This window comes from Lissotriton helveticus, chromosome 6 (assembly GCF_964261635.1).
Source record: "Lissotriton helveticus chromosome 6, aLisHel1.1, whole genome shotgun sequence".
In the NCBI taxonomy this organism is placed as follows: Eukaryota; Metazoa; Chordata; class Amphibia; order Caudata; family Salamandridae; genus Lissotriton; species Lissotriton helveticus.
Window position 1 is genome coordinate 1,054,364,563 of NC_136067.1, and position 27,960 is coordinate 1,054,392,522.

Consider the following 27,960-nt stretch of genomic DNA (forward strand, 5'->3'; position numbering starts at 1 on the left):
ACATATTTATAGCTGCGAACTTCGGTGAGCTTTTACATTTTGAATGGTAAGCCATTTCCTGTCAAAATTGCTTCTGGTTCAGCATTGTAATTACAATTTCTATGTGATCGCATCTCACATAATTTGAAAATATTCTGCATCACCTTGGAGGGATGTAAAACTCAGTGGGAGAGCTTCTTCTTGTAGTTCTGCATTTTCTGTTTTCCAAATCATATTAGGGAATAACATATGTTACAATTTTCAAAGTCACAATCAAGGAGTCCGTTTTTTCGATATTATGTATTTTCTGTGCACAATTCCGCAGTAATGCACACATTCAACTGGAAGTTTAGATATGCGATTGTTTACAAAATTCCATGGTAAGAATATGTGTTTCCCTGATTTTTTTTATGCATGCTTTAACATATACATTCAAATTTCCAGAGATACCGTGATTATTTCTCTTAGCTTTACAATGTTATAATTTAATCTGATTCACATCCCAATTGCTGGTAAATGTGTAGGTTCTAACTAACTGTATAATCACTGTGTAAACATACAAAATAATAATCATAATAAAAAGTACACATATTCCTTTAAAGTTAAATAAAGTAAAAAATACAATTATATTACAGTTTTCCACACCTATTCTTAGATTCATAAAACATAATCTAGTCAATTATCTCAATTTTTTCTGCTCATGGACATCCACAACCAAATTTACATACACAATTGATGACAGAATCACATAGAGAGCAACACATTAAATGTACTGTGGTTTAGTACAAATCTCACTACGATGCTTAATGCTTTTCCAACCTAATTTTACTGGACTAATTCTGAAAATGTAATGATATTGTATTCCAGGTTACTGAAAGCAGATACTATTGTATATCAAATAACTGATTTAATTAAGAGTATCAACTAAAACAAACTATGAGAGAATACTTTTTAATCTTTTCAATTAAGATATTTTGGTTTCCATCAAGGAGCAGAACCTCACTTGCCCTTTAGTTCTTCATTACAAAATACACCTGTCAGAAATGACTCAACGTCTGTAAAATACAAGAAAAATGAGAGTAGCCAATATAAACCTTGCCACATTCTGCCTACAGCTTAGTAACCCTTTAAGCATTTGGGTGTACTTTTATAAAATCTCTGTGATTACCTTAAAATTAATTTAATTTTCAGCCTTCCATTTCCCTTTTGGCCTTCATGTGATCTACATTTCCTGAAATTACGCCTTTCTTATTTTATCTCACATAGATGGAGAAATGTAAGCAAGGTTGTCCGTCATTTTTTCTGTAGAGCACTCTGTAGAAAGTAAGTTATTGGAATGATTTTCAAGTGTGACAAATACACTTCAGATAGGTCAAATGTGACCAAAATCAGAATTGACAAAAAGTGAAACTAGAGAGAGGAATATGTAGGAAGATTTCATGGAAAAAATACCCGTTGGTTTGTCTGGGATGAGAAATAGGATTTGGCAGGGGAAAGAAAGAAATCTGTTCATATAATTCCAAAGCTACAAGGAATTGTTTGTAAAGTGTGCTTTTAATTTAATTTAAAAAGACTTAAAAGCATATCTACTTCTGCTCACACAGGTAGGAAAAACAAGGTAGAAAGCTGGAGATAGCAGCCAAATGAGAAATTAGTAAGGATGAAGGGAAGGAGGAACAGAAAAGTGAAATCTAGCAAGCTGGTGAGGAGGTTGGAAAAACGAAAACAGAGAGAGAAGAAAACAAAACAAACAGTAGAAGACAGGAGTAGGGAGAGGGGAGGGTGGAATTGCAAGTGTATTGGGGGGAAAAAAAGGGGGGGAAAGGAAATGGAAGCAACAAGGCCCTATTGTGCGGGTGGAGGACTCAGAAAGAAGAGCAGAATGGTAAAAGGATAAAGAGAGTCTATTACCTTAAGAACAAAAAACTAAATCAAACAACTCAGTTACCTTCATTAGTACTCTTTCTGGCGGATACCATATTTAACTGCAGATTCCTCACCCTTGGAATCTCCACAGGCACCAGACTGGAAGTAGAGAATTCTTCCAGCAATCATCCTATGTGCAGATAGCAGGAATCATATGGCTCCTCAGTGACTCCATACTGGCCCAGAAGTGATAGTGTGCAGCAACAAACACCACCCCAGTACCTTGTGTCGTTCTCTTTCCACACCCAGAGAGAGTAGAATAAATTGCCTGAGATAATGTACTGATACCTAACTTGGGACCACTTTATGTTCTAAAAAGCCACTGCACAGTATGGGGTGGTGGGCGGGGAGTAAGGAATTTGTGGTTTGCTAGAGTAGCCACCAAAAAGAGTGCTACCAAAGGTAAGTAACTAGTTCTTCTGATGGATACTACTAACCGTGAATTGCTCCTCTTTAGAACGGATTACAATAACAGTACTTCCCAAAGGTAAAGGGTCTGGAGAGCAGACTCAGACCATAAATTCCTAAAGAATTGAGCAGGTGAAATGACCTTCCTGCTAGTCCTGGCTGTCACGGCTGTAGTGTTTTGTGATTGCACAAACTGATGCCCACGTGGCAACCTAGCAGATGTCTAGAACATATGCCCCTCGCACCAAAGGCGTTGTAACCGGTTTGGCTGTGTCGGAATGGGCCCGTGGGCCCACAGGGGGTTGCTTCTTGGCAGGTAAGAGCCTTTACAACAAAGTATATACCATGCGGTGCCTTCACCACCCAGCCTTTACTACGCAGGTAAGTATCACACAGGTATTTGTGCCTTTGCCTTTACCTCGCAGGTACTTTTTTTTTAAACAACAGCATTATTATGTTTTTTTTTTTTAAAGGAGTTAGGTGCGGGTAGTAGTAAAGGGAGGTAAGAGTAATTTTTGGTTTTAGGGGTGGGCAGTGGTAAGGAGACATAAGGGTAAATTTAGGGCTGGGTTGTAGTATAGGGAGGTAAAGTTAATTTAGTGTTTAGGGCTGGGTAGAGGTAAAGGAAGGGATGGGTAATTTTAGGGTTTAGCGATGGGTAGTAGTAAAGGAAGTTTAGGCATAAATTTTATATATATCGTCATGTGATCAAGGTCTTGTTTGACTGAAACGCGTAGTGGCGGTGTGGTGAAGAGCGAAATAAATCACTGAGCACTATTATCTGGGTTTGCCTCGTCCTTTGATGCTGCTTGACTGCTGCACGACGATCTTCTGCCGAATATATATATATATATATATATATATATATTTATGAACACCAATTCTGAATCCCAATAACGAGACGGACACCGACATGGGGGTAGCGTTAATAATGTTGTCTCAGTTTAATTCTGATACGCTGTAACACGTTTCGGCATTTCCTGCCTTGATCACACACATATATATATATATATATAAAGGAGTATTTTACTAAACTTACATATACTTACCATGCGTGGAAAAGGCAACCAAGGTAAAGGCATTGGCGTGGTAAAGGCTGTGTGGAAAAGGCATGCATAGTAAGGGCATGTGCTGTAATGCCATATATTGTTTCTTGGCCAGTATGTAGCATTTTTCAATACAGAGGACTATCCACCTTGAAAGGGTCCTCTTTTGCACTGCCTTCCCTTTCTTTACCCTGGAGAAACCCACAAAGAGCTACCCATTTGTGTGATGGTTGATGTAAAAGTACCCATGTCCCGAGGCATTGCTCCTCCTGACAGGATCCACGACCCAGGACCCATGACCCAACTCTACATTGCTTTTTTCATTACCACAAGGCAGCTGTGTTGTCCCTGAGGACTTGTACCCGGGTCCCTTTGATGGATGCCTGGAAGGGGCAGATGGATCATTGAAAGCTCCAGAAGACAAATATGGAGCTGGCTCTTCGGCAGAGATCAGAGGCCTCCGATCACCACCACCACCCTGATGGCCTCCCCAACCAAAGCGTGATGCGTCTGTCACACCTGTGAAATCTGGTGTGGAGAGGAGAGAGTGGCCTGCCGCAGGTCAGGTTGGCAGCTACCACTTTGGGTCCTACGCCATTTCCTTTAGGATCTGAATAGAGTTGGAGAGGCAGCCGTGAAGTTGGGCTCACCGAGATCTAAGATTCCACTACAGTGACGGCAAGTGCCAACTTCTGTTCAGAATAAGAAAGACAAAAAAGGCAAAAGGCAAAGAAGCCTCAAAGCCTTCCTCATGAACACTCAAGACTGATCCCAAACCATCAGGATTATATCTTAAATATGCCAGACTTTCTGCTGTAGAGGAAATGCTTTGAATGCCACGTTTTCCAAGAGTTGCCCCCAATGAATGGGGTTCTCTGGTTCTCTTCATGGGGATCAGGTGGGACTTTGGCTCATTGACTGTAAACCACAACAATGTCGGAAGTTTGTCCAACATCCATCATCCAAAGGTGATTTATGACTGATTGCGATAAGCCCGCCTTCAACAATCAGTGGGCAAGGCATGAAACAACGCTTACTTTAGACCTCAGAAGATGGGTAGAGACCATTTTTGTGAACACCCAAGGGGCAGAGGTAAAGACGAAGAGGAGCACAGAAAATCAAGTGGTCCTGCCCTACCTTGAACTGCAGGGAACACATGTGGGACTGCAGGGCAGATGTATGGATTATACACGTCCTTCAAAACAATCCAGCCTCTTGCACCCACTGCTGACAGGCACTGAGCCAGAGCAAACATTGTGAACCTGTCCTTCCTGAGAAAAGCATTCAACAGGTGAATGACTAAAATAGCATGAGAAAGTAAAATGAATAGAATAATACCCCCTTCTCTCAGTCCTGTACTCTCTCGATGGCACCCATGGACAACAAAAGGTTGACTTTCTGCATCAGAATACCAGGGTGCTCACCCAGGGGTCATTCCGGTGTGGGACGAAAGGGAGGCGAGGAGGAGAGAAATGGCAGAACTTATACCCATCAACAGTCTGAAGGCTACAGCTATTTGATGTGATACATCTCCAGCAGGGGAGGAAATGTATTTATTTAAACCACTAATTCATCAGAGGAAGGAAGATGTTGAGGAATGTGCAGGAAAAGTATCCACTGGAAATATCGGTACAGAAAGTAAATAACATTTCCTTCTAATGGATACTTCTTACTTGAGAATCATCCCCTTACGAATGAGTGCCAAAGCAGTAACCTCCAGGAAGTGGAACGGAGTAGTGCCAATTAACCAAAGAAGTCATGCAACACAGCGCTCGCAAAGTATATATTACTGCATGCCTGAGCTGTGATACCGTATTTTTTCCACAAAAGACCAAGTCGCTGCCTTGCAAATATCAGTAGCTGCAGTACAATACTGTATGCCTGGAGGTTCAGTCCATCAGTCTCTCCTCTTCCATTGAGGGACGAGAAGGAAGAAAGAAGGACATACAAGTGAGGACTGGACAATGTAGAGGGCAGGTACAACCTTCAGTAAGAAGGAAAGATATGTGAAAAGAACCCGTTTATCTGGGTAGAAAGAAGTGAAAGGTGGCTTGACGTAAAGGGGAGTAACTTGTTGGGCAAAGTCATCAGCACAAGAAATACAGTTTTAATGTGGGAAAAATTATTGGGGAAAAGTTCATTCAATGGAATGGCAAACCCAAGAGAAAGGTTTAACACCAAATGTACTCCAACTGTGGGACAACAAATGGTGTGGGAGAAAATATACAGTTAATGCTTAAGAAAAAATGCCACTTGGAGTGACTTATACAGAGAAGGTGATCAGGCATTTGTAGGTGGTCAAGACAGACAAATATCCTTTAACAGTGGGGACTGTTAAGCTTTACTGGGCCAGGGAGGTGCAAAATACAGAACATTTGAGAGGCAATATTGGAAGGAATTAAAATCTTCCAGCTTGAACTAGGCAACACAGTTTGCCCATTGGCATGCACAAACAGATTGTGTAGCAGGTTTCCTGGCTGCCACAATAATGTAGGCCATTTCTATTGGCAAACATAAGGTTGCTAGTTGGACTGCTCAATGTCCACACATGCAGCTGAATTGTCAGATGATTGGGGTGTAGGACCAACCATCCTGCTGCAAAATCAGTTCAACTCTTTGCTGTACAGGGGAAGGAGGGGTGAAGGCTGAGTGGAAAACAGATCAATATACTAAATTCTCCCAGCGATCAGGGGCAGTTGAACTCTATATTCCTGTGCCTTCTGTAGGACTTGCCACAGAAGTGCTATCAGTAGGAATACGTAAAGCAGATCCTGTGATCAATTGAACCATTTGGAGGTAAGTATATGACACAAAATGGAAGGCACTTTCTGTTCCAGGCTGTGGTAATGAAATGCACACATTGGCATCCCAATCTGAAGAAAATAACATCTGTCACATTGAAATGGATTTTCCACTTGTGTCCCTCTAAAGAGACATCTGTGCATCTGCCCTCACATTGAGGGTGGCTGAAAGGGGGCTTCCACTTGGAAGATGTCCCACTGCATGAACTACCTCCACAGGCATAGATGGAAGGCCTCCAAACAAAGTAGATGGTGGGTATGTTGTCCAAGATGGTGTAGGTGGTGCTTCTTGAGATAAAAGCTGTAAGAACACAGCAACCTGTTCACATCTACAGCACATTTATGTGCAGCCATTTATCCAATGTTCAACAAAGGCAGGACCAGTGCGGTCATGTTGTGAGATGAGTGCCCCAACCCACGAGAAGGCATCCATAAATATAGTACCCCTCAACAGCGGAGGGCTGAAGGGGGATATACCATGAGTTTGGGGGAAAATATCCACCAATGGACATCTATGAAGACATAGTGGATCATCTCCATCCAAGTCGAGAGACTCCCCAAATGCTCAAACCACTAAATGCTATCATATGCCATCTTGCATATGACACTTAGAAGATGTACAATACCATCAGGCTGAGCAGGGAAAGGGTAGAGGGTGAAAGGCAAGAAAGTGCATGAAAAGCCTTCCTAAGGTGCAGGTTTCTTCCAGGAAGCCAGAAAAGCTCCCAAACAGTCTTACTGAATCCCAGCAAGGGTTCAGAAATTGAAGATGTTGGGTGCAGGATTTCAGTCAACATGCTGGACTTTGTCCCGGCATTAAGCAAAGTCAAAGCCAATGCATTTGCGGCCTTTCATACCACTGAATTAGATGAGCACGTTTCTTCAGAAGGAGGGATATAAGGAGTCCCCTTCTGGAGATGTGCCAAGGCAACTTGCATTTTGTAAGTCCAGCTAAAGGCATCAGCCTCCGAATTGTTTTCCTCTATGTGCTCATAATCTGTACTAGGTATTTCCAGAGCAACAAAATCTGATCAGAATACTTCCTCCATATGGGTAAATCACTGGGCACTAGGGAAGTTCTAAGATGGAAGCTCATCATCAAAACATGCACAAACCTTCTGTTTGGCCACTCACATACTGTCTGCTGAATTTAAAGTAGGAAGCGGTATCAATATTGTTTCTGAGAGTGGTACTGGTTATGGCTGTAGGAGGTACTGATGGCACAGAAGGCAGCACTTTCATAAGCAGGGGCTTGCTTGGAGAGGGACCGCTTCGGGGTGTCTTTATGAACCACAGTCAAAATTCTAATGACCTCCCGTTCCCTGATGGCCTCTGTGTGCACTGAAGAACAGTAGTCTCAGGTTGCAGTCAGACCCAACAAACCAGATACAGATGCCATGTAGATTCCATAAAGACATCTTTTGAGCCTGGCCCCATGTCTAGAAGGCACCAAAAAACAGTAACAGACACCAACACATAAGTTGGCTTTTTATGTGTCTTCATATTGTCACATTCAGAGTGGGCAAACCCATGACTGCAGCTGTGTGGCACCAGTTGGTGATGTTGGAGAGCTATTGCTGGGGGAAAATGCTTTTAGGATCCAGTCTGGATATTCATGACTTGAGGAATCTGCGGGAAGAAGTATCCATCAGGACGGATGACTGCAGAGATGAAACAGGAGTGTCTGGAGTCTGATAGTTGATAGGATGCCATTTATCACATTACTGGTAATCTGAAACATCAAGGCCAAAATGAGATGTAATATTTTGGTTGTTATCTATATGTATGTAGGTTATACGTTGTTCTGATGTCAGGGAGTAATATGTCCCAGAAGGTCACAACTTCTGAATAGCACTCTTTCAAATTTTTTTTTAGTGACTTCCGCATAGAGGTTGTATTGTTAGAGGCAGAATCATTCTATATGAGGGATGTTAGCCTTCCCATGAGATCAGAATATGTGTAGATCAAGAGTTCTGTGTTGCACACAAAAACATTTTCATCAGATTCTGGAGCTCATGGGGATACCGAGGGTTTAACAAACTCTGAACACTCTATTAAATCACATCCTGAGCTACAACCTTGGCTGCAAAAGTTTGGATTAATTGTAGGAAATTAATGTCAGACCTTCCAAAAACCAAGAAGAGAAACCAGGCCTCTATGTCCCCCCCATGCCACACTAGCAGGACATAGGCATGAGAGTGGAGGAGAGTGACATGGTAGGGATGCAGTGGCTAAGCAGCATTGCCACAGCTGTGACCAGTTAGCTTTGTGATGTAGGGGGTGAATGTGAATAGCAGGCCAAACCCAATTCCATGGTGTTCATAGCATGTGCATGCCTGGGATGTGGGAAAATGTGGTTAATCTGTGAAAAAAGTATTTGGGCATGGTATTGTGTTGTTCCGAAACATAGGGTACTTGGAAATCTCTATGTTTGTAATCAATACATTTAGAAGAATGAACTGAGCCTTAGATCATCTTTCTACTCTATAAAACAGTTTTTGTCTAATTTTCCCTCTGAACAGTAGTTTTCCTCAATTTCCACTTCCATTTATTCTGCAGCTAGTCAGTATACATAAGCTGAGAAATTTCTTCTTCGTAGTATAGGGGGAAAATGTGTGGCATTGGGTCTAAATACTAACATTAACAGAAAAGTTAATAATACAGTGGATGGATTCGTTGACATCTCACTCTACATTTGAAATGTTTTGGCTGCTTATTTCTACATGGCGTTTGCTCATGTCTCTGAAATTAGTAGCTATACCATTGTCAGAAATCCTGAGGAAAATGTAAAATGTATTAGTTGTTGTACAACAGTTGCCTGTTCCTATCATCAAAAGTACCTAAAATAGACCTCAAAGATTTTCATGCACTTTCTTGCCTTTCACCCTCTACCCTCTGCATTTGTGTTCTTCCAAAAATGGGTCCCTCAGATAGTGTAGTTCTGTAACTTATTTCATGATTTTCTGAATCCATTGTTTTTTTTAATATTTCTATTTTAGGGATGACATTCTGTCAACTTTGTTCCTTCAGAAGCCTCAATGTCCGACTATGCAACACCTGCAATATTGCAATACTAGAATACTGTGCCCAATATTATAGCAGCTTGGGAAGAAATGATACTCTGAGGGCCCTAAGTCCCTCGTACTGCTTCCAATTACTATTTTTGTAGTCTGTTTTTTGTAAAATCTCTGGCCGTTACGGTCTCGAGGTTGGTTTATGATCTTGTGGTTTGATCCAGGAACCTCATCCCGGATTAAGGGTGTTAAAATGTCCTTCTACATTAGAAGCAAAACACAAGTTTTTTTTCCAGCTGCAGAAGTTCACTTCAAAGTTTCCAACTGTGTGGATCCATGTGTGTCCTGATATTTGAATGTGGGTCTTTGGGCCTTTTCTCTTCCTCTCCAATATGTATTCTTCTGTGTTTATTGAAATGATCCTTGCGACTGAACCGTTTCTGACAATCAATGCATGTATACGGCTTTTCCCCTGTATGTATTCGTTGATGCCGATTACGATCACTTTTTAGACTGAAGCTTTTCTCACAGTGAGCACACTCAAAGGGTCTCTCTCGTGGACTCACCGCGGTATGTGTTCTTCTGAAATGAATGAAGCTTTCATTTAGGCTAGTGTTTTTGTCATATTGCACCGACAAGTTTTGTCTCTGTTTGTGGAATGTGTTTTCAAGGCATGCATTAGTCACCAAATTCCTTTGATTGATATCATATTCATTACATTTATAAGACTTCCCTAGTTTGGTGGGTCCATGATGCAAACTGAAAGGCGCTGGATTCTGAAAAAAACTTTCACGCTCAGAAGTCTTTTTTTCTACCAATTCTCGGTTACGTCGTGGCCATAACTGTCTCCTAGAAAATGGCAGCTTATTACACCTCTGCAACTCTTTGTTTGTTGTTACTGAAGAACAGGTGGAAGGTTGAGTTTGTTCTGCAAATTCCATTGAACTATTATCTTTACATTGACTGTTCATGGTTTCATCACCTGTTTAGAAAAACAGAAATCAAGTCTGTAGGGTATGGAAAATATTCCATCAGAACATAAAAACTATGTAGATGGTTTAAAAACAGGAAAATTAACATGTATAGTACTATTGTACTTATTACAAAATTATGGATTTGCATTAAACCTTTTCAGATGTGTACTTTACTAAAATGACATAGGGGTAGATGTATCAACATACCCCTTTGCGATTTCTAAATAGCGAGTTTTAAGGAATCGCTATTTAGAAATCGCAAAATGGGATGTATGTAATAAATCGCTATTTTTTTTAGAGATTTCTTAATCTTCCTTATTTGCGAATTCGCAATTTGCGAATTCGCAATTTGCGAATTCGCAATTAAGGAATAATTTCCCATTCATTCCTATGGGCCAGGAGGCCCATAGGAATGATTGTGAAATTAATCTCAATTTGCGATTCGCAATTTGCTAATCGCAAATTGAGAATAATTTCAAGGGTGCAGGGGTGTCTCAAGGACACCCTGCTGCACCCCTGAAATGTACATGTGTGTGCATATGGCGCACATACATGCCCTATGGGCATGTGTGTGCGTCACATGCCACCTTAAGAAATTCCAAATTGTGCATCTTTTAAAGAATTCGCAAATTACCATCAACTACAAGTTGGTGGTAATTTGCGATTTCTTAACCAAAATTCGCAATTCAAAAATGCTACATACATAGCATTTAAGGAATCGCAAAATTGCGATTCCTTAAATGCTATGGCACAATAAGGAGTCACAGATTTTTGCAACTCCTTAAATTGCGAATTTTTGATGCATGCCAAAACATGCAAATAGACCGTTTGCGATTCGCAAAAGGCTTGATACATCTAGGCCATAGTTACAAAAGAGTGCAAAGGAGCATGTCAGGAAGATATGAATACAGTAATAGCATTTTAAAGTACATCTCATTTTTAAATAGCTGACATTCTGGGTAACTAAATATAAACAATATGACTCGCTGTGTATATGTTATGCTCCTGCTGACAACAGTCTGAGATGCAATCCTAATACAGACACAAATGCAAGATGCTGAATATGCTGTTTCTTTGCAATACCTCATGGCAATCTTAAACTTCCATTACATTTCCACAGAGTGAATTAATCAGACCATAGTCCTTAAGGATCTTACTATGTGATATAAAAAAGGAGCAATGCATATTTTTTAGTCTACATGCATTGCTCTTCTATTATCGAGGAATTGTTTGCTAAGGAAGTGTTAAATTGTGGTCTTCTATACTGACATGTGGCTAGCAGCAAAAATTAGGTATATCTCTCTTAGATGATTCTTAAATGCAAGGTATGACAAACAAAATATCCATATTTATGTACCTGTATTAGCTGACAGTCCCACTAACAACGCATAGATATTGCTAATACTATATAGGTCGATCTGTGAACTATTTGTTTCCTTCAACAAATCCAATTGTTTGGGTAATTTCTCCAGAGGGTAACTGCCAGACCCTTTTTAGGGGGCTCACAGGGCAAGCTGGGGCTTCTGGACCTTTAATGTGGTGGTTGAAGATGTTTGGTAGTCCTGGGGTCCTTCGACTATGGACCTTAGAAACTGGGCCAATTATAACCCTTTCCATACTCCCAGGACAAGCAAGAGAAGCCATCCCAGGCCTCACACAGTTAGAGCTCAGAACTCAAAAATCTACCAACAGACATAGAAGAGTATTGTTCAGGCCAGTGCTAGAGCTGAAGCGTTGGTGCATATACACTCCCAAGGTGCATAAGAACCAAACGTTCAGCTCTCTTTTCCTTCAGCTCAATATTAGCAGTGAAAAGTTTTAGTTTAGTTTAGGTCTCTCATTCTCACACAGTTCTTAAGCACTATGGTTGCCTGCTTTTAGCAGTGGGAGTCCTGGTGAATGTGGGATGGAAACGTCCAGTAGCCCAGGTAAAGACGGGCTATGGATTTTACGGAGCAGCGGCAGCAGCTTGTTTCAGAATGTAGAGATACTGGAGATCTCCTTGCAAAAGACTTCTCTGGCAGCCTCCCACCTTAAGCAGTTGCTGCCTCGCTAGTACAGGGATTGCACTGATGCTGGCTTGACAGGTACGGCGCGCTCCTTCCCTCTTATCTTTCAGGTTCTAGGCACATCTGCTGCTCCTCCAGCAGACACTGAGGACTACAGGTGATGCTCCCTCACAGCTAGAGGTCTGGCTGTAATGCAGACAAAAGAGCTAATCACAAAGCAGCCCTTTAAGTAATCTGGGGAGCACTGCCTACCGTGTTCATGAAGAACCTGAAACAAAGTGGGGTAGTTAGATCCCACTTTTATACAGACTTTCCAAGTTGGGAAAGTGGATCCGCTGTCTAAGCCTTCACACTTGGGTTGCTTTCAAATGCGATTTCATGCTGCTCTCCAGACACTGCCTTCATGCAAAGTGATGTCTCTCATAGAAGGAGGGAATGGGGTGGCTCTAACATGGGCACAATGAAGTGAGAGTTCTCTGCACCTGGCTACCATCACGTTCCTGAAGTAATAATCAGAGACAGACAAAAGGGCAGGCCCCGCCTAGAAACGCCCTCATGTTGAACAAAAGAAACTGCAGTTCCACCCCGCAGACTCTAGAAGGCACCAAATGACGGTGCTCAGGAAGTACTAATCAATTGTACTTTGTTAACAAGGCCCTGAAGGAATTTCTGAAGGGAGAGGTTTCTTCTTCCCCCTCACTTCAGTGTCTGGGTCTCCACCCTCTAGCCACAGGAATACAGGCAATAGACTTTCACTGTCTGGAGAATCTATTCTCAAGTCTAAGTTTTGTGTCATGATAAACCAGGGACATCTAAATAGAATCCAACTGGCACCATTAACTCAGACTCATGCAACACAAGGAATCCTACTATGAAACATGTGCGACACACGCTCTATGCACGTACACGCTCTCGAAATACACACACAGCACAAGGCTCTAGGTTTCACATAACAGTGAACTTTACATGAGACGAGTCACTAGACAGGTCACACTACAAAAACACCACCACCACTTTAAGCGATGTACCCAGGGCAAGAACAGTAGCCCTTTGCCTAATATGAGGGCATTTGTGGTGCACTCTTCGAGGGAAAGTATAGTAGTATGTTGCCAAAATGAGTGTACTTTTGGTACGTGTCTCCAGGGTACAAGATAGGTCATGGGCCTCACATTGTCAAGGATGGGCTAGTCCTCAGCACATGTGCTAAATTAGCGTGACACCTGAGCCAAAATAAAAGACAGGATAGCAGTTTCACATGCAGTTGGGCAGTAAGGGCAGTGGAACACACTGCATTTATGATGCAGGCGACATGCACATCCCAAAAGTAACCACAACCCTATGCCCAAGGCTTCTTCTTATAGAATACACTCATACTGGGGCAACCCTGCCTAAATTTGTGCAGAAAAAATTTTAGATTTTCTTCAAAATCCTCAATTAGCTCATTAAGGGAATAAAAATTAGTATGGCATATCATTTCTGGTTCCGCTGACAGTCTAAATAAGTACTATATCATGTGTGGGTTTAAATGCCCCAATATTTTATACATGTATAGGACACCAAGAATTAAAAATGTGATGTGTTTGTGTGGAGAAGAAAATCACTACTGTTACTATCCTATCACATGCTTAAAAGCACATTTTACGAACCACACGCAGCAGAGAAAAAGAGAAAGTATTTTCAGTGAAGGTTTTCACAACATTTGGCATTGTTATTTGTGTTTATTCTTAACTTCATATTTTATTTAAGAATAAAAAATTGCACAAAGAAACACATAAGGTAATTAGTGGGCGAGTAATTACTCATAGAAATGATGCATGTGAAAGGTGAAGAATACAAAAATACCTTACCAGTACATTGCATACCCCTATGAAGTGAAATTAAGCGAGTGATGGTTGCGTACTTTCAACATAACTTTGTTTGAATGGTTCTCAGATGTATATTGTTGTGGGGTGAAGGAGTGTTGTTGAGTTAACAGTGCACTTCCAACTACATGGCCGTGGTGCCATGGGGTGAGGATCTTGGACAGCTAGAGAGGGAACAGTAAGTGAGTGCAGTGTCTTTTTGGGGAGAGTATGACAGATGCACCTATAGTAGGAAGTACAGGAGCTGAAGTGTGTATGAATGAGTTTATGAATGATTACATTGTGTCTGTGAGTAATAATAGCAAGGAGAGGAAGCTAGGTTGGTGGGCCTGTAAAAGTGTACATGTGGATAATTTCAAGGTAAACACTGCCGCCACTGGGCTGTCATGTTATTATATGTCTTCTGGAAGCCTAAGAGATCGCTCAGTTGCAATAGCGAGTTCAAGTGGAACACAAAATCACACAATCATCTTTAAATAGTGGCCAAAGTTAAATTACTCACCTACTAGAATACTAAGGTTTTCTTCCGTCGCGTTGTCATGATGTTCCACAGCATAAGACTCTTTCTCCTTTTTAATGTGAATTGATGGATAAACTGCCTCATCTGTGTTTAAAAACATATATGACAATATAAGACAAACACTTCAAATTTATAATGATCTTTAAGAAATGCAGTCTATCGAAACACTATCCATTTTGTGAAAACAATAAACAAATAAAAGGCAGTACCATAGCCAGGGAGAACCATTCACACATTCCAAGTTCATTAAAGGGACCAAGTAAGAACAGGAAAATAAACAGGAATTGAACATTCAGACATCGAGACGATTTCACGTATCTGTAAGTGCCATTAAATGGGAAAGATTAAAAATAGACTTTTAATGAAAATACAGATCATAATAAGGGGCTCTCGCTGCCAAAGCACAGTTTTGTGAAATGTAGAGCTTTTGAACGCTACCTGGGCTGGAATCCATTATTTTCTCTTCTTCTGAAACACGTCGATTCATTAAACAGGCAGTAGGCTGCTCTTCTTTCCGTAAACAAAGAAATGGGATTCCTGTTGAGCGACATAAAATGCCAATATATTAAAAAAAATAGCTGGGCTATCTTTAAGGTGTGTGTGATAAACACTTTGTCGAACCAACCATATTATTGTTAGAAGGTTTTCTTTTACCATTGTCAAGTATACAGTATTGTTTCTGTGCACAGGCAATCTGTTTTCATAGGATAGTCAAGAAGATAGGGGGCTTTTGGGGGCAGGGAATTCTGATTTCTGTCCCATAGTCCTTCTGGGCAACAACTTCCGCACTATCATGTTCCCTGCATCAGCTCCGGGATACTCTGGAACAAGTCTGGCTCAGACTCATCTCGATTTGATAGATTTCCATGTGTACTCTTCATCCCTAGGACTTACAGATGCAGATGGCCTGAAAGTTAAATAATCCAAAGGACTAATTCTCAGAAGAAAAAATTGCCTTTGGCTATACGCCGAGGCATGGAAAATGAAGATAATTTGTGGTCCGGTGCAAAAATGAGAATCAGAACTCTAGAGAATTGTGCCAGAACAAAACGGTAGGTACCATCCTTTGTCCGAAGAATGAAGTAATGCACAGCAGACAGCTATATGCTGCACTTATAGTCCAAGAAGGGTAGCAAAGCATCAGCTTGTGTTTTATAATTGTAGTAACTTCTGTCAGTGGATCTGTGACTCAAACCGACCACTTGGAAGCAATCTATGCAAGCAATGTGCAACATATATAGGGTTTCCACCTTTTTTACCAGCCTGCACTTAAAAATACAGGAGAGGCTGGTAAACAAAACTGGGTAAGTGGATCCCTATATATGTCCAGCTTTTAAAGCAACTTAAAGACAAGTTCAAATTTCCAAATGCTAAAAGATGAAAAAGTTGCAGTGTTTTGGATGAGTTGAACTTCAGAAGTACAGGAGATGATCAAGCAAACTTAAAAGTTTAGAAGTCTATAAAAGTGCACACCACAGATAACATGTAGGACAACTTATTCCATCAAACTTGGGCGAGACCGCTTATATCTCACCTCATTCATTAGTCAAGGCAAGTGTTCTTAGCATCCAAACACATTGTGGGGCTTTGTAGTAAGACCTGTCTCTTACACAATGATTTCCATCTTATCAGATTTCAACTTAAGCCAATGGCGTCTGATCCCCTCTTTCAGTGTCACTTTGCATATGCCTGCACAGAATCCCTTGTAAATTCAGGAGGATCGGGAATTACTGGTGAACAATCGAAAGTGAAGCACATTTAAAAACCATGCAGTCACAGAGCCTCAACACATACGTTAAAATGGCTTGGAGGCAGAGCAGACCACTAGGGAAGGGCAGAAGAAATATAGCAGAATGCATACGTATAAAGAGAGAGAAACAGCCTAAGCTGTTTGGCCGGGAATGTATATAACTAGGACAGAATGGTCCCAGCATCTCAAAGTTACTGGAGAGGGGCAAACAAATTGTCATTGTTGAAGATACCTAAATGTAGTGATAGGTCCAAAAGACCTAATGCAATGACAAAGTCACTGATGGTCTTCCTCCAAAAATCAATCCACACTGATGTCAATACATACTCTACCCAATGAGGATGGAAGATGGCTTATAATTTGATGTTCTGATGAAATCTGAAAACTCAAGAGATACAATGTGTAAAAGTAACTTGGTATAAGTACCGCAGAACAAAGGCAAAGTTAAAAAACTGCAGAAAGCACTGGAAATAGAAACATATTAACATATTACGCTTCACTAAACAAATTTTCAGGGACAACCGTATTTGACTCCAGCAATTAAAGAACAAAAAGTGTTATAGAAAACTTGGAACCAGCTACCATTGAAGACAGTGCCACAATGTACAAGTGAAGACAGTTCATGGATAATTACCAAGATTGCTTTTGAGCAATAGTAGATAACCAAGTGAAAGAAAGAAATAAGACAAATGGGCTAGTTTATGACTGCGGATTTCCCAGTGATCAATTGTGCAAGCCTACTAGCAGGTTTCCTGTGATACCTTGGAGATCTCAGTGACCATATTTTGATTATCAATCAATTAAACAGCTATATGAAACAGCTTGATAGTCAAAGTCTGCATGCAAACTCCAAAAGACAGTGAGGGAATCAGAAAGAAAGAAGGACAAAGCCTCCAGCTACACTGTGGCTCATTTCAAAACCAGCCATAGTTGATTCATAGACGTGCCAAACTCACAATGAGGTCTGCAGCTTTGTCCATTCTATTTGGAAGACGCTGTGACTGCCAGATAACTGGTGAGAAAGATGATTCCAGTGCTTGCATAGGAGTAGATGTTATAGCAGGAGTAACATTGGTACAGTACTGGTTTGTTATTTAGTCTAAACAGCCTGTATTGCAAAGGGCTGTTTATCAAATAGGCGTTGCCTGTTTTATGGTTCTTTGTGTAATTGTCTTTATGGTAGATTTCTCTGTGAGTGCTTTTGTACATACAATTCTGGGATGAGCCAGGGCTCAAAGTACCTGTAAAGTCATCAATAGAATTCTGGGCCTGAGGATAACATAAAGGGAGGCAACTGAGAGTAGGACGTTGAAGAGATAGGACAGTGGTTCCCAAACTGTGCGCCGGGGCTCCCTGGGGAGCTGTCAAACCTAGCCAGGGGAGCCACGCACTAAGCACCTTAATGCATTTAATGTTAAAGGGGTTGTTGGCTTCAGGTAAACGAATTAGACTTACACATTTGATGTTGATGATTTGTCAGTGACATGCCTAAAGCTGTAAATGTATTGTTTAATTGATGGCATGTCGAGGGAGATGACCTCCATATTTCACTGGATCCCCACACTCCAACACTCCCAAAGAAGCCAGAAGATGCCAGATTTATTTTGTTAGACTCGTTAACAGTTTCATTTTTTTCTAAATGCATTTAACACCAATGCAAGTTATCAGGAAAGTACAGTTGCCTGTCTATTAAACACACTAAGTATTATTAAATATTGACATTTGTACTTGAATCAAAGGTACTTCCAGTACATATTTCTTTCAGTACACACACTTCCAGACAGGCCTGCTCTCTACTTGAACACAGGGAAGTAAAACACCATATACTGCATAATGCCAACATTTAAAGCAAGGAAGAGGGACGTTTAAAAAAAATAATCTGAGGAATTTATTTTACTTGCATTGATTTGGAGGCAATTTTAGGGAGGAGATAGCAAAAATAAAGCTGTATGTGGTTTAAAAAATTGTGAGTCACCCTCCTGAGACAGGTGTGTTGGCACGTATGGCATGGGTATAAATGGAAGTGCATGCAAATATTCTTCAAGCGCAGAAACCCTTTGGCAATGGGGCCTACATGCATAGGGGTGCTATCTAGCACTGTAAGTGGGATAAAAAGTTTAAGAGGGTACTCTAAAAAAGGCATGGGCAAAGAAATGTAACTAGGAATATTTTATTAGTGGCGCTGCCTTAGTTATACAAAACACCCTGCCTCTATGATTATAATACCTTCATCAGCTTCATCCATTTATTTTCATGGAGAAAAATGAAAGCACTCTCGAGGCCAGGATTCCATCCCCTCCGACCTCCAAAAAGAGTAACAATGGGGGAGCCACAGGCAATGGCCAATGTGTCAAGAGAGCCGCAGGTTGAAAATGTTTGGGAACCACTGAGATAGGAGTTAGACCTTGTAGTAGTGTCAGAGGCCAAAAGCCACAGAATTGACAGCTAACCTGTTAAACACCTTCATAGCCATAGCCAGGTGGCTAAGTTATACTTTTGAATTTTGGGGTATTGTAGTAAATTGTATTTCATTCTTTTGTAGTCTTTCTACAGTCTTACTTGTGACTCATATATACAATCTGACTGTGATCTGAATGTTATGATCTCACCCAGCCAATGTTCTAGTCTTCACAGTTGGAGTCTGATCAGCTGGTGTGATGCATGTACTTTTACCTGTGCTGCAATAAAAGCTGAAAGGTGACTTACAAACAAGCTGTGGAAATTACCTATTTACTTTACGACAATTGGCGAGAGATTTTGAAGCTGACCAGATGATTTGATGAAGTCGTGATTGTAGTGGAGATTTTTATTTCAAAGAAAGGAAGAATAATCTACAGGAAAGGAACAGCATCCACCCAAGAAAGAACCCAGGTGCAAGAGGAGAATATAGAAACAAAGAAAAGAAAAAGTCAGTTGAGATGATTTACTATTTTCACTGAGTTTGCTAATACAGCGTGAATGCTAGCAGAAGTGTTTTGAATCAAAAACCTGCTCGAGCGCTGTAGAGGAGTTTGCTGTGTTGTCATGGAGATGCGACGTGTGCAGCATTGAAAAGAATACATCGTTACCTTGGAGATGCCTGTATTGTGACGCGACCAGCGTGAAAGACCTTTTGTAGTTTCCATAGTGATGCTTCCACAGTGACGCTTGTGAAGTCAAGCGGCGTCGGAAAAGGAAGGCAGACGCGCAGCGCCGGAAACAGGAAGAACACAGTGCGTCTCAGTACACGCAGCGTAACAGAGTTCTGAGCGTAGTGATGTAATACGCAGGCGGCCATCTTGTAAACAATATTTATCGGTGAAATTGAAGTGAAGAGAAAAACGGATGGCGCGAAAGGGACAAGGTGCTATACGCTAATATTGAAGGGAAAAGGAAAACGGATGACATGAGCATGACACGATGATACGCTCACCTTAAAGAAGACAGTAATGTTGTGTCTTTCGGAGGTGACTGAACTTACACAGATGTGTGTTTATTTTCTTTTGGTTATTGAAACTTCGTTTTAACTGTTGATCTCTAAAATTAATATAAGCAACAGTGATTCTGTGATTGAAAGTATATTTGAAGGAGAACATACATCTACATTTACCAGTATTTCGAAAGAGTTAGTGACTGAAGGGCTTTCACAATTTTGTTTGATGAACAAAACCATGAAGGGGGAAAGAATAAGCATATGAAAGATGTAACAGTGAGCATTGGTGTCTCTACTACATAATACTAAATACTAAGTGTATTATTTAATAATTCTGTTTCTTTTCACTGTGAGCAAGTTCTTTAAGAGAATCTTTAAAGGGGAATCTCATAACATTGTGATAATTTAAACTAGGAATTAGTGTTTTAGAGTAAGTAAACTGCGTTATGTCACAACAAGTGAATGTTGCATTACCACCTCAGTTCTTAAGTGAACCAGGTAATCCTCAAATAGCATGGGAGGATTGGGTGCCAATGTTCTACAACTATATTGAGGCATTGGATGGTGAAGATTTTTCACCAAAAAGGAAGAAGGCCATACTAATGACTACATTAGGGAAGGAAGGACAGAGAGTGTTTACATATCTTCCGCAGGTGTTAGCAGCAAGTAGTCAATCTTCCTTAGATGAGTTTAAAGAAGCTATATCAAGATTAGAAATAAGATTTGCGAAGGAAGAAAACCTAGTAATGAATAGGCATACATTTTACATGAACAAACAGCGTGAAGGGGAGACAATAAATGATGTTGTGGCAAGACTAAGGGAACTATCGGTAAAGGTCAGTTTTGGGCAAATGACTGATGAGTTGATTCGAGATCAGCTAATTGTCCAATGCAACAATCGCAAGATTCAAGAAAGGTTGTGGGCAGCTAAGAATCCGAATCTTAAAACTGCAATTGATCTAGCGAAAGTGGTAGAAGAGTCAGAAAAATGTATGAAAGAGCTTCAAAAATGCACATCAGACCAAAAAGTAGGGGACATATCTTGCAAGAATGTAGTGGAGAATGACAATAGTGATGATAATGCAGTTGCCTCGGTAAAGAAGAAAGGTTACATGTTACAAAAGAAGAATTATGGGAATAGAACAACAAATAAGGTTTGCTCAAAATGTGGTAGATTCTGATTCGGTCTTTAGGGATGAGTTGGGCAAATTAAGAGGATATGAGCATAAGATACTTCTAAAGAAAGGAGCCATTCCTGTACAGCACAAAGCAAGGAGGGGGCCCATTGCAGTGAGGGAGGAAGTGAAAGGTGTGATTGAGGAGATGCTACAAGGGGGCATAATAGAACCTGTTGAAGCAGCCACATGGATTTCTCCGGTGGTTATCACACAGAAGCCAGATAAAAAGATACGATTCTGTGTGGATCTGAGATCCTTGAACACGAGTGTGGTGGCTGATGTTTTCCCTTTACCTAACATAGGTGAACTGGTGACTACACTACAAGGTGCAAAATACTTCAGTAAACTTGATTTAAAGCACGCATACCACCAGATAAGATTGCATGAGGAGTCAAAACAACTAACAGCATTTATCACTAGTGAGGGAACGTATCAATTCACTAGGCTGCCTTTTGGTTTGATATCGGCGGCAAGTGTATTCCAAAGAATGGTAACGGAGATCTTCAAGGGTATTAGTAAAGTGTTGTTTTTTCAGGATGACATACTCATATTTGGAGAGAGTATAGAGCAACACAACCATGTCCTAAAAAATGTGTTGTCTAGAATTCATGAAGCAGGATTGACCTTAAGAAAGGAGAAGTGCTCCTTCTTAGTTCAAGAAATAGAATACTTAGGGTATGTCATCACAGCTGGAGGTATCAAACCCAAAAAGAATCTACTGTCTGCCATAGAGTCAGCCCCCTATCCAAAAGATAAAGATCAATTGAGGTCCTTTATGGGGCTGATTGAGTTTTATGCGAGGTTCGTGAAAGATTTCTCGGACAAAACTTCTGTGATGAGAGGTCTTTTGAAAAAGGGAGTGAAATTCGTTTGGAATGAAGATCATAGTAGATGTTTTGAACTTATAAAGAGAGAATTATGCAATGCACAAGTACTTACACCATTTGATATAAAACGTACGTCCATTTTAATGGTGGACGCTAGTAGTATTGGCCTAGGTGCAGTCTTATTACAGAAACATGGGAATCAGGAAAGGACAGTGGCATTTGCTTCTCGACCTTTGAGTGTGTCAGAACGGAACTATTCCGTTATAGAGAGAGAAGCATTGGCAGCTGTGTGGGGCACTTACTACTTTAGAACGTATCTTTGGGGTACTACGTTTCTTTTGAGGTCGGATCATAAACCTCTGGTGAATGTCATGGCTCCTGGAGGTGCAGGGAAAGGGTCACCCAGGTTAGCTAGACTTGCCTCAAGGTTGCAAGATTTTCAGTTTGATCTGTCTTTCGTTAAGGGATGGCAAAACGTTCAAGCAGACTGTTTATCGAGACTTCCTGTGGCAGAGGATATAGTGGGTGGATCTCTGAGAGATGTTCAGAAGCAAAGTGCAATAGCTTTTGTTCATGACGTAGTTTCTTTAGGGGAAGGATCATTTTCAGAAGATGAGTGGCGTACAAGCATGGAGAAGGACTTAGTATTGATGAAGGTCATTGATTTGATAAAGAAGGGTACAAGACGTGAGAGCACAGTTGAACCCAGTGTGAGACCTTTCTTAAGAGTTTTAGACGAGTTGTCTGTTTCAGGTGAGATGAATTTGATGAGAGGGGACAGGTTTGTTCCACCATGTCTATTAAGATCAAGACTGTTGAAAATTGCTCATGAGAAGCATCTTGGACAGACACTTACACAACGCAAGATAAAGAGTAATTTTTGGTGGCCATCCATTGACTCAGATGCTGCATCTTGTGTCGAATGTTGTGAAGGATGCAGAGAGGGGGAAAAGAGGCTGAAGTTAGTGTCAAGTCAGGAAGTAGGAAAGATCCATGCACCTGACAAACCATGGCATAGTATATGCTTAGATTTTATTGGTCCGATGGATGAACTGCCCTACAACCAAAAGTTTGCAATAATAGTGATTGATGTGTACTCAAAATGGCTAACTGTTTTTTTGTTAGGGAGATTACTACGGACAATACTATAAAGTTTCTTAAGGGTGTGTTCCATGATGAGGGGTTTCCATCAGTTCTAATAACAGACAATGGTACGCAGTTGACCTCAAACAAGATGAAGTCCTTTCTAGAAAGGTGTGGAATTAGTCATCATCGCACTAGCTTGTATAATCCTCAAGGAAATGGAATATGTGAGAGGGTCAACAGGTTAGTCAAAGGAATAATACAAATGACTAGTGCTGTAGGTTGTTTTTCAGAGGAGAAAGTCCAAGAAATGGTTTGGGCATATCGTTCTACTCCACATAAGCAGGATGTGAAGTCTCCATTTGAGATGCTGCGTGGTAGGTCTCCAGGAACGAAGTTGATTCCATCTTGGTTAAGGGATTTTGATGGCGAAGATTCTGCTCCAAGTTCATTGGGTGTGTCCTCTAAGGGGGTTTGTGAAGGAGACCTGGTAAAAGTCAAACAGGGGAGAGTTTCAAGTGGTTTGACTAAGTTCAGGGGACAGTTTGTAGTCAAAAAAGCTTATCCTCAGTATGTGGTATTAGAAAACGGTGAAAAATTGAATTATCGGAGAGTTGCCATATACAAGAAGAGTGGTAAGAATGATAAAGATTGTATGGGTGATACGTCTGCCAGCAGTGGTTACATGTTCTCAACGCAAGAGGAAGAATGTACTTCTTCTTCTCCTTTGCAAAGGAGGGAAGATGGTAGTGGTGATCCTGTTTTGCAGCATTTTGAAAGTAGTTCAAGTTCTTCTGTTGACAGGAATGCTGCTGAAGCCGTAAACAATTCTATCATCAGGAACTCAAGATTACGACGTCCACCTGTATATTTGAATGACTATGTATGTTGATTTCTTAATATTGTTTTGTTTATATTCAGCAATTCCTAGGGTAGGAGATGTGTAGTAAATTGTATTTCATTCTTTTGTAGTCTTTCTACAGTCTTACTTGTGACTCATATATAGAATCTGACTGTGATCTGAATGTTATGATCTCACCCAGCCAATGTTCCAGTCTTCACAGTTGGAGTCTGGTCAGCTGGTGTGATGCATGTACTTTTACCTGTGCTGCAATAAAAGCTGAACGGTGACTTACAAACAAGCTGTGGAAATTACCTATTTACTTTACAACAGGTATCTATTAAGGTTAAACTGACAGAGGTCAGATGTTCCTGAAACCTAAGATTTCTTTATCGAACCAACTATCATTCCGCATCAGAAGAGCTAAAGATGTGACAGAGAGGCTGAGAGAACTAGTATTTCATGTGGACATCCCGGAATTCATATATTAAGCAGCACTGATGCAAGTAAGGTATTCCCTAATTTTGTTTTTAAGTAAATTCAGTGCATTGGTAGCTCTGACTGAGAAAATGGTATTGAATAAGTGCACAGAAATTGACAGCAAGGAGTCTTGTAGGTCACATATCTATACATTCACCAACAGATTCACCACAGTCATAGTGATGGGAATATTATTTTAAAGTACAGTAGTTAAATCATCAGAGTTAGTGAAATAAGCACATAAGGACATGTATTTTAAACAAGGACAATGGGCTAAAATATAGGAATTGTGATTTCCTAATTGTGATTTTTACCAAACACAATTAGGAATTCGCAATTCATAATGTAAGAACACTTACAAACTTCATATCGCGATTCTTAAAGTCGTTGCGAATAGACCTACCTTATGAATATTACAGAAGAAAGTCACAATTTACAACCCATTAGGAATTGCAGCCATCGCAGGGATGGTGGCCTGCTGGGGTCAGCAGACCACCATGTCTGTGATTGTTTTTTTATAAAGCAATATTTTAGTTTTGTTTCTTTAAATGCAGCCTGTTTTCCTTAGAGGATGTGTTTAAAAAAAAGAAAATGAAGCCTTTAAGTTTAATTTTTTAAGAGCAGGCAGTGGTCCAATTGATCACTGCCTGCTCTTAAAAAGAATTGGTTTCTGCAACACAAATGGGAAGGGGTCCTTTGGGGACTTCTTCCCATTTGCAAATGTTTACCAACAAAGTAAACCTTTGGCAGGGATAAACCTTCCTTTTTTAATAGTTATAAGTCACCCCTAAGGTAGTTTCTAAAGGCTCATAGGGTAGGGTGCATTGTATTTACAAAGTAGGACATGTATATTTAAGTTTCACATGTTTTGGCAGTGAAAAACTCCTAAACGTGTTTGTCTCTCTTCTAAAGCCATCTCTCCCATTGATTAGGACTGGGTTACCTTATTACATTCAATAAGTGAAACATCCGATAGGGAGCAGGTAGAGATCTTCTGTTTACCATCAAATTAATTTTAATTTAAGCTCCTCTCTAATGGCAAAGTAGGATTTTAAGTCACATTTCAGAAAATTCCACCTTTAGAAAGTTGGCATTTTCTAGTACAAACCAACTGAGCCTTTCTGCCACTGTCCTGGGTCACACAGCTGTGAGTGACTGCTTCTGGGGTCTGTGTATTGCTTCCATACAGTGAGACATAGGGGGCTTAGGCGTGGACAGGATGGGCAATACCGAAAAGATGCCTGCCTAGGAGCTGTACCCAGTCCCACTTACACTTCAAAGGGCTTTGCCTACAGCACACACACAAAGGAACCTGACAACAGTCCTGCCCTCCCCTTTGTACCCCCAGACAGTTTGGAGTTCGACCGCAGAAAGGAGAAGAACATTCTAGAACTAGTGTTGAGGGTAGGAAAGGGAGTCTCCTCACACAAAGGCAGACACCAGGTATAAATACTAGACCTCCAGAGCCACTTAATAGATCACTCCAGGACCTATGGAAGATTAAGAAGAAAGACTGCCCTGCTGCTAGAGGACAGCCCTGCTCCTGGCTTCTGATGGAGTGACTCCTGATCACCAATAGGGGCTCCTCAGGTCGTGGACTTGGCTGGCATCATTGGAAGCTCTTCCCAGATAAAAAGGTGAAAATGTTGAAGTTTGGGCTCCTCATGACTGCAAACAGGCCTGTTAGTGCTGAAACTGACGCCATCGATGACCTCCAATGAGAAGCTCAAGTGAGGCCTGCTTTTCGCGCTGACAGTGACCATCTACAATGACCAACGACCTGCTCTTTACGATGAAAGCCTTCTCCTTGCAGCCTCCTCCAACGCAAATGGAATTTTTTTAATGGAGGACTTCAGAAGGTAACTCTTCAGCGGGACTAACCTGATCCCTGTATCTGAATCTTGCTCCATTGCAGTCAGCCTGAACTTGTGACTTTTCTCCGCGATCAGATGGCCGTAAGTGGCGCTTTGTGCTTTTAGGCGATATTGCAATTGAAAATCTTCTGTTCTACTGATCGGATTTTAGCTATTTTTGGATAGTTATATTTATTGAAATATACTATATTTTTTTCTAAATTGGCTTAGGATTTTTCTTGTGTTGTGTTTTCACTTTATTAATGTTTGAGTGCTCAACAAATGCTTTACACATTCACCATAAAATATGCCTGACTGCTTTTGTGCCAAGCTACCAGGGAGTTGAGCATGGGTTAATTTAGTTACTTTTGTGGGTTTCCCTGCAAGGATTATGTTTGTGCTTGAGTAGGGTGTCCACCCCTCTCAACCAATACCCCAATTTCTTACACCAAGTACTTAACTGAGTTTTCCCCAGTTTGGGTTAGGATGCTTCAGGACCTATTCTCTAATCACAAACCATGGTATTTAAATATTCACACACATTTTGTTTAATACCTATATAGTACCATTCTATGGTTTCCGTATACTTGATTTACCTTAGGACACTTATAAATTAATCAATTTATTTTGGTGGTCAAATGTATGTAATCGTTGTTTATTGTTGACTAATATTTAAGCATCAGCCAATGGGGTCTTCATGCATTTCTCCAGATAGAACTCCACCAGTCCAATCATCAAATCCTGGCTCCACATTAGCAACAGCCCACTTAAGAGCAAGTAGTAACCTGAGCAACCAGTAGCCCTTTCACACACCTATAAGCCAGCCGCCCCTACCAAACTAGTAGTTCCATGATGGTCATCCAGTTAACCACCATCAGCCCTTCAGCCTCCATCAGCTAGTAGTAGTCCCAGCACACTGTGGCGTTTTGTGGTCGGAATAAATGAGTGTGTTGAGGAGATGCTGGCAAACCACCAACAGCTCCACCTATGGCATAGAAGGGCACATCTTTATGCCAGTGTCACACAGAATTTTAGTAACTGAAACTGAAACCAAGACCATTTCACATTTAAAACCATAAGATGGCTTTGGAGGATCTTCATTGGCCTGCAAGTGGTTTAACAGGTCTAAACTCTATGGTACTGATTTATCAACGCTACTGCTGTCCAGTAAGGTGTATTTTCCTGTGAGCTAAATTAACTTCAGGAGGATTCCCCATGGCGAAGGAGGTCAACATGCAGTCTAATATAGCCTTAGAGCCCGCTGTAGCGGGCTTTATCGGCCATTAAAGGCCTGTACCATTGTCAAATGGGCGAGCCAAAGGTGAGGGCCTTTAACTAGGGAGCGGGCCTTTAAAGGCAGGTAAAGCCCGCTACAGAAGGCTGTAAGGCTATTAAAACATTCCTCTCCTAGAAGGCAGAATGTTCTAATTTAGGCAAACAAAGGGCTCACAGAGTCTGAAGGGATTGAAATATCCTTGGGGTCCGTGAGGCCGTTGTCCACAGCAACAGCTATGAACAAACATTGGAATGTTGAAGCTCTAGCCATTTGAACAGAGCCCCCAACATTCCAATGTTCTAATTTCACAGTAGCCCTCACTTCCTTAGCTGCAAGCTTAATAGAGAAATAGGCCCGCTTTGCATCAGAACAATCACTGTCTCCTGATAGGAGCTCTAGGTAGCAACCTTTTTCCTTTAATATAAGATAACAGGACAAGAGCAGTTGCAAATCTTGTCATACCCCTCAGTCAAGGCCACAGTGTACAGTAACCTTAAAGCATCTATATTGGGTCCAAAATGGGTTACTCTTTAACCAACCCCATCTCTATAAAAGCCAGGTGCTTGGTCACTCACTTGAGTCTATTTCTTCTCCAGCTTCATTTATCACCTCTATTGCATTTGGTCTTGACTCTTTGTCTTTCCTCAAAAAAGGTTCAGGACTGAGAAACTGAAATCCTGTAAGCAAGATAGAAACTGTTACATATATGAAGGACCAATGA

The 27,960-nt window shown here is 40.9% G+C and overlaps 1 protein-coding gene across 1 annotated transcript in view; it reads right to left on the minus strand.

Annotated features, from left to right (window-relative positions):
* Nucleotides 1-260: 260 nt before the first annotated feature.
* The window catches only part of LOC144763255 (uncharacterized), an 88,049-nt gene continuing 60,349 nt past the window's right edge, over nt 261-27,960 (minus strand). Inside the window, exons 5-8 of the mRNA XM_078648694.1 lie at nt 27,815-27,916; nt 14,978-15,076; nt 14,522-14,623; nt 261-10,156 (exon numbers count right to left, since the gene is read on the minus strand). Of these exons, the coding sequence (XP_078504820.1) occupies nt 9,486-10,156; nt 14,522-14,623; nt 14,978-15,076; nt 27,815-27,916 (974 nt within the window). The 3' untranslated portion in view covers nt 261-9,485. The remainder of the gene's footprint in view (nt 10,157-14,521; nt 14,624-14,977; nt 15,077-27,814; nt 27,917-27,960) is intronic.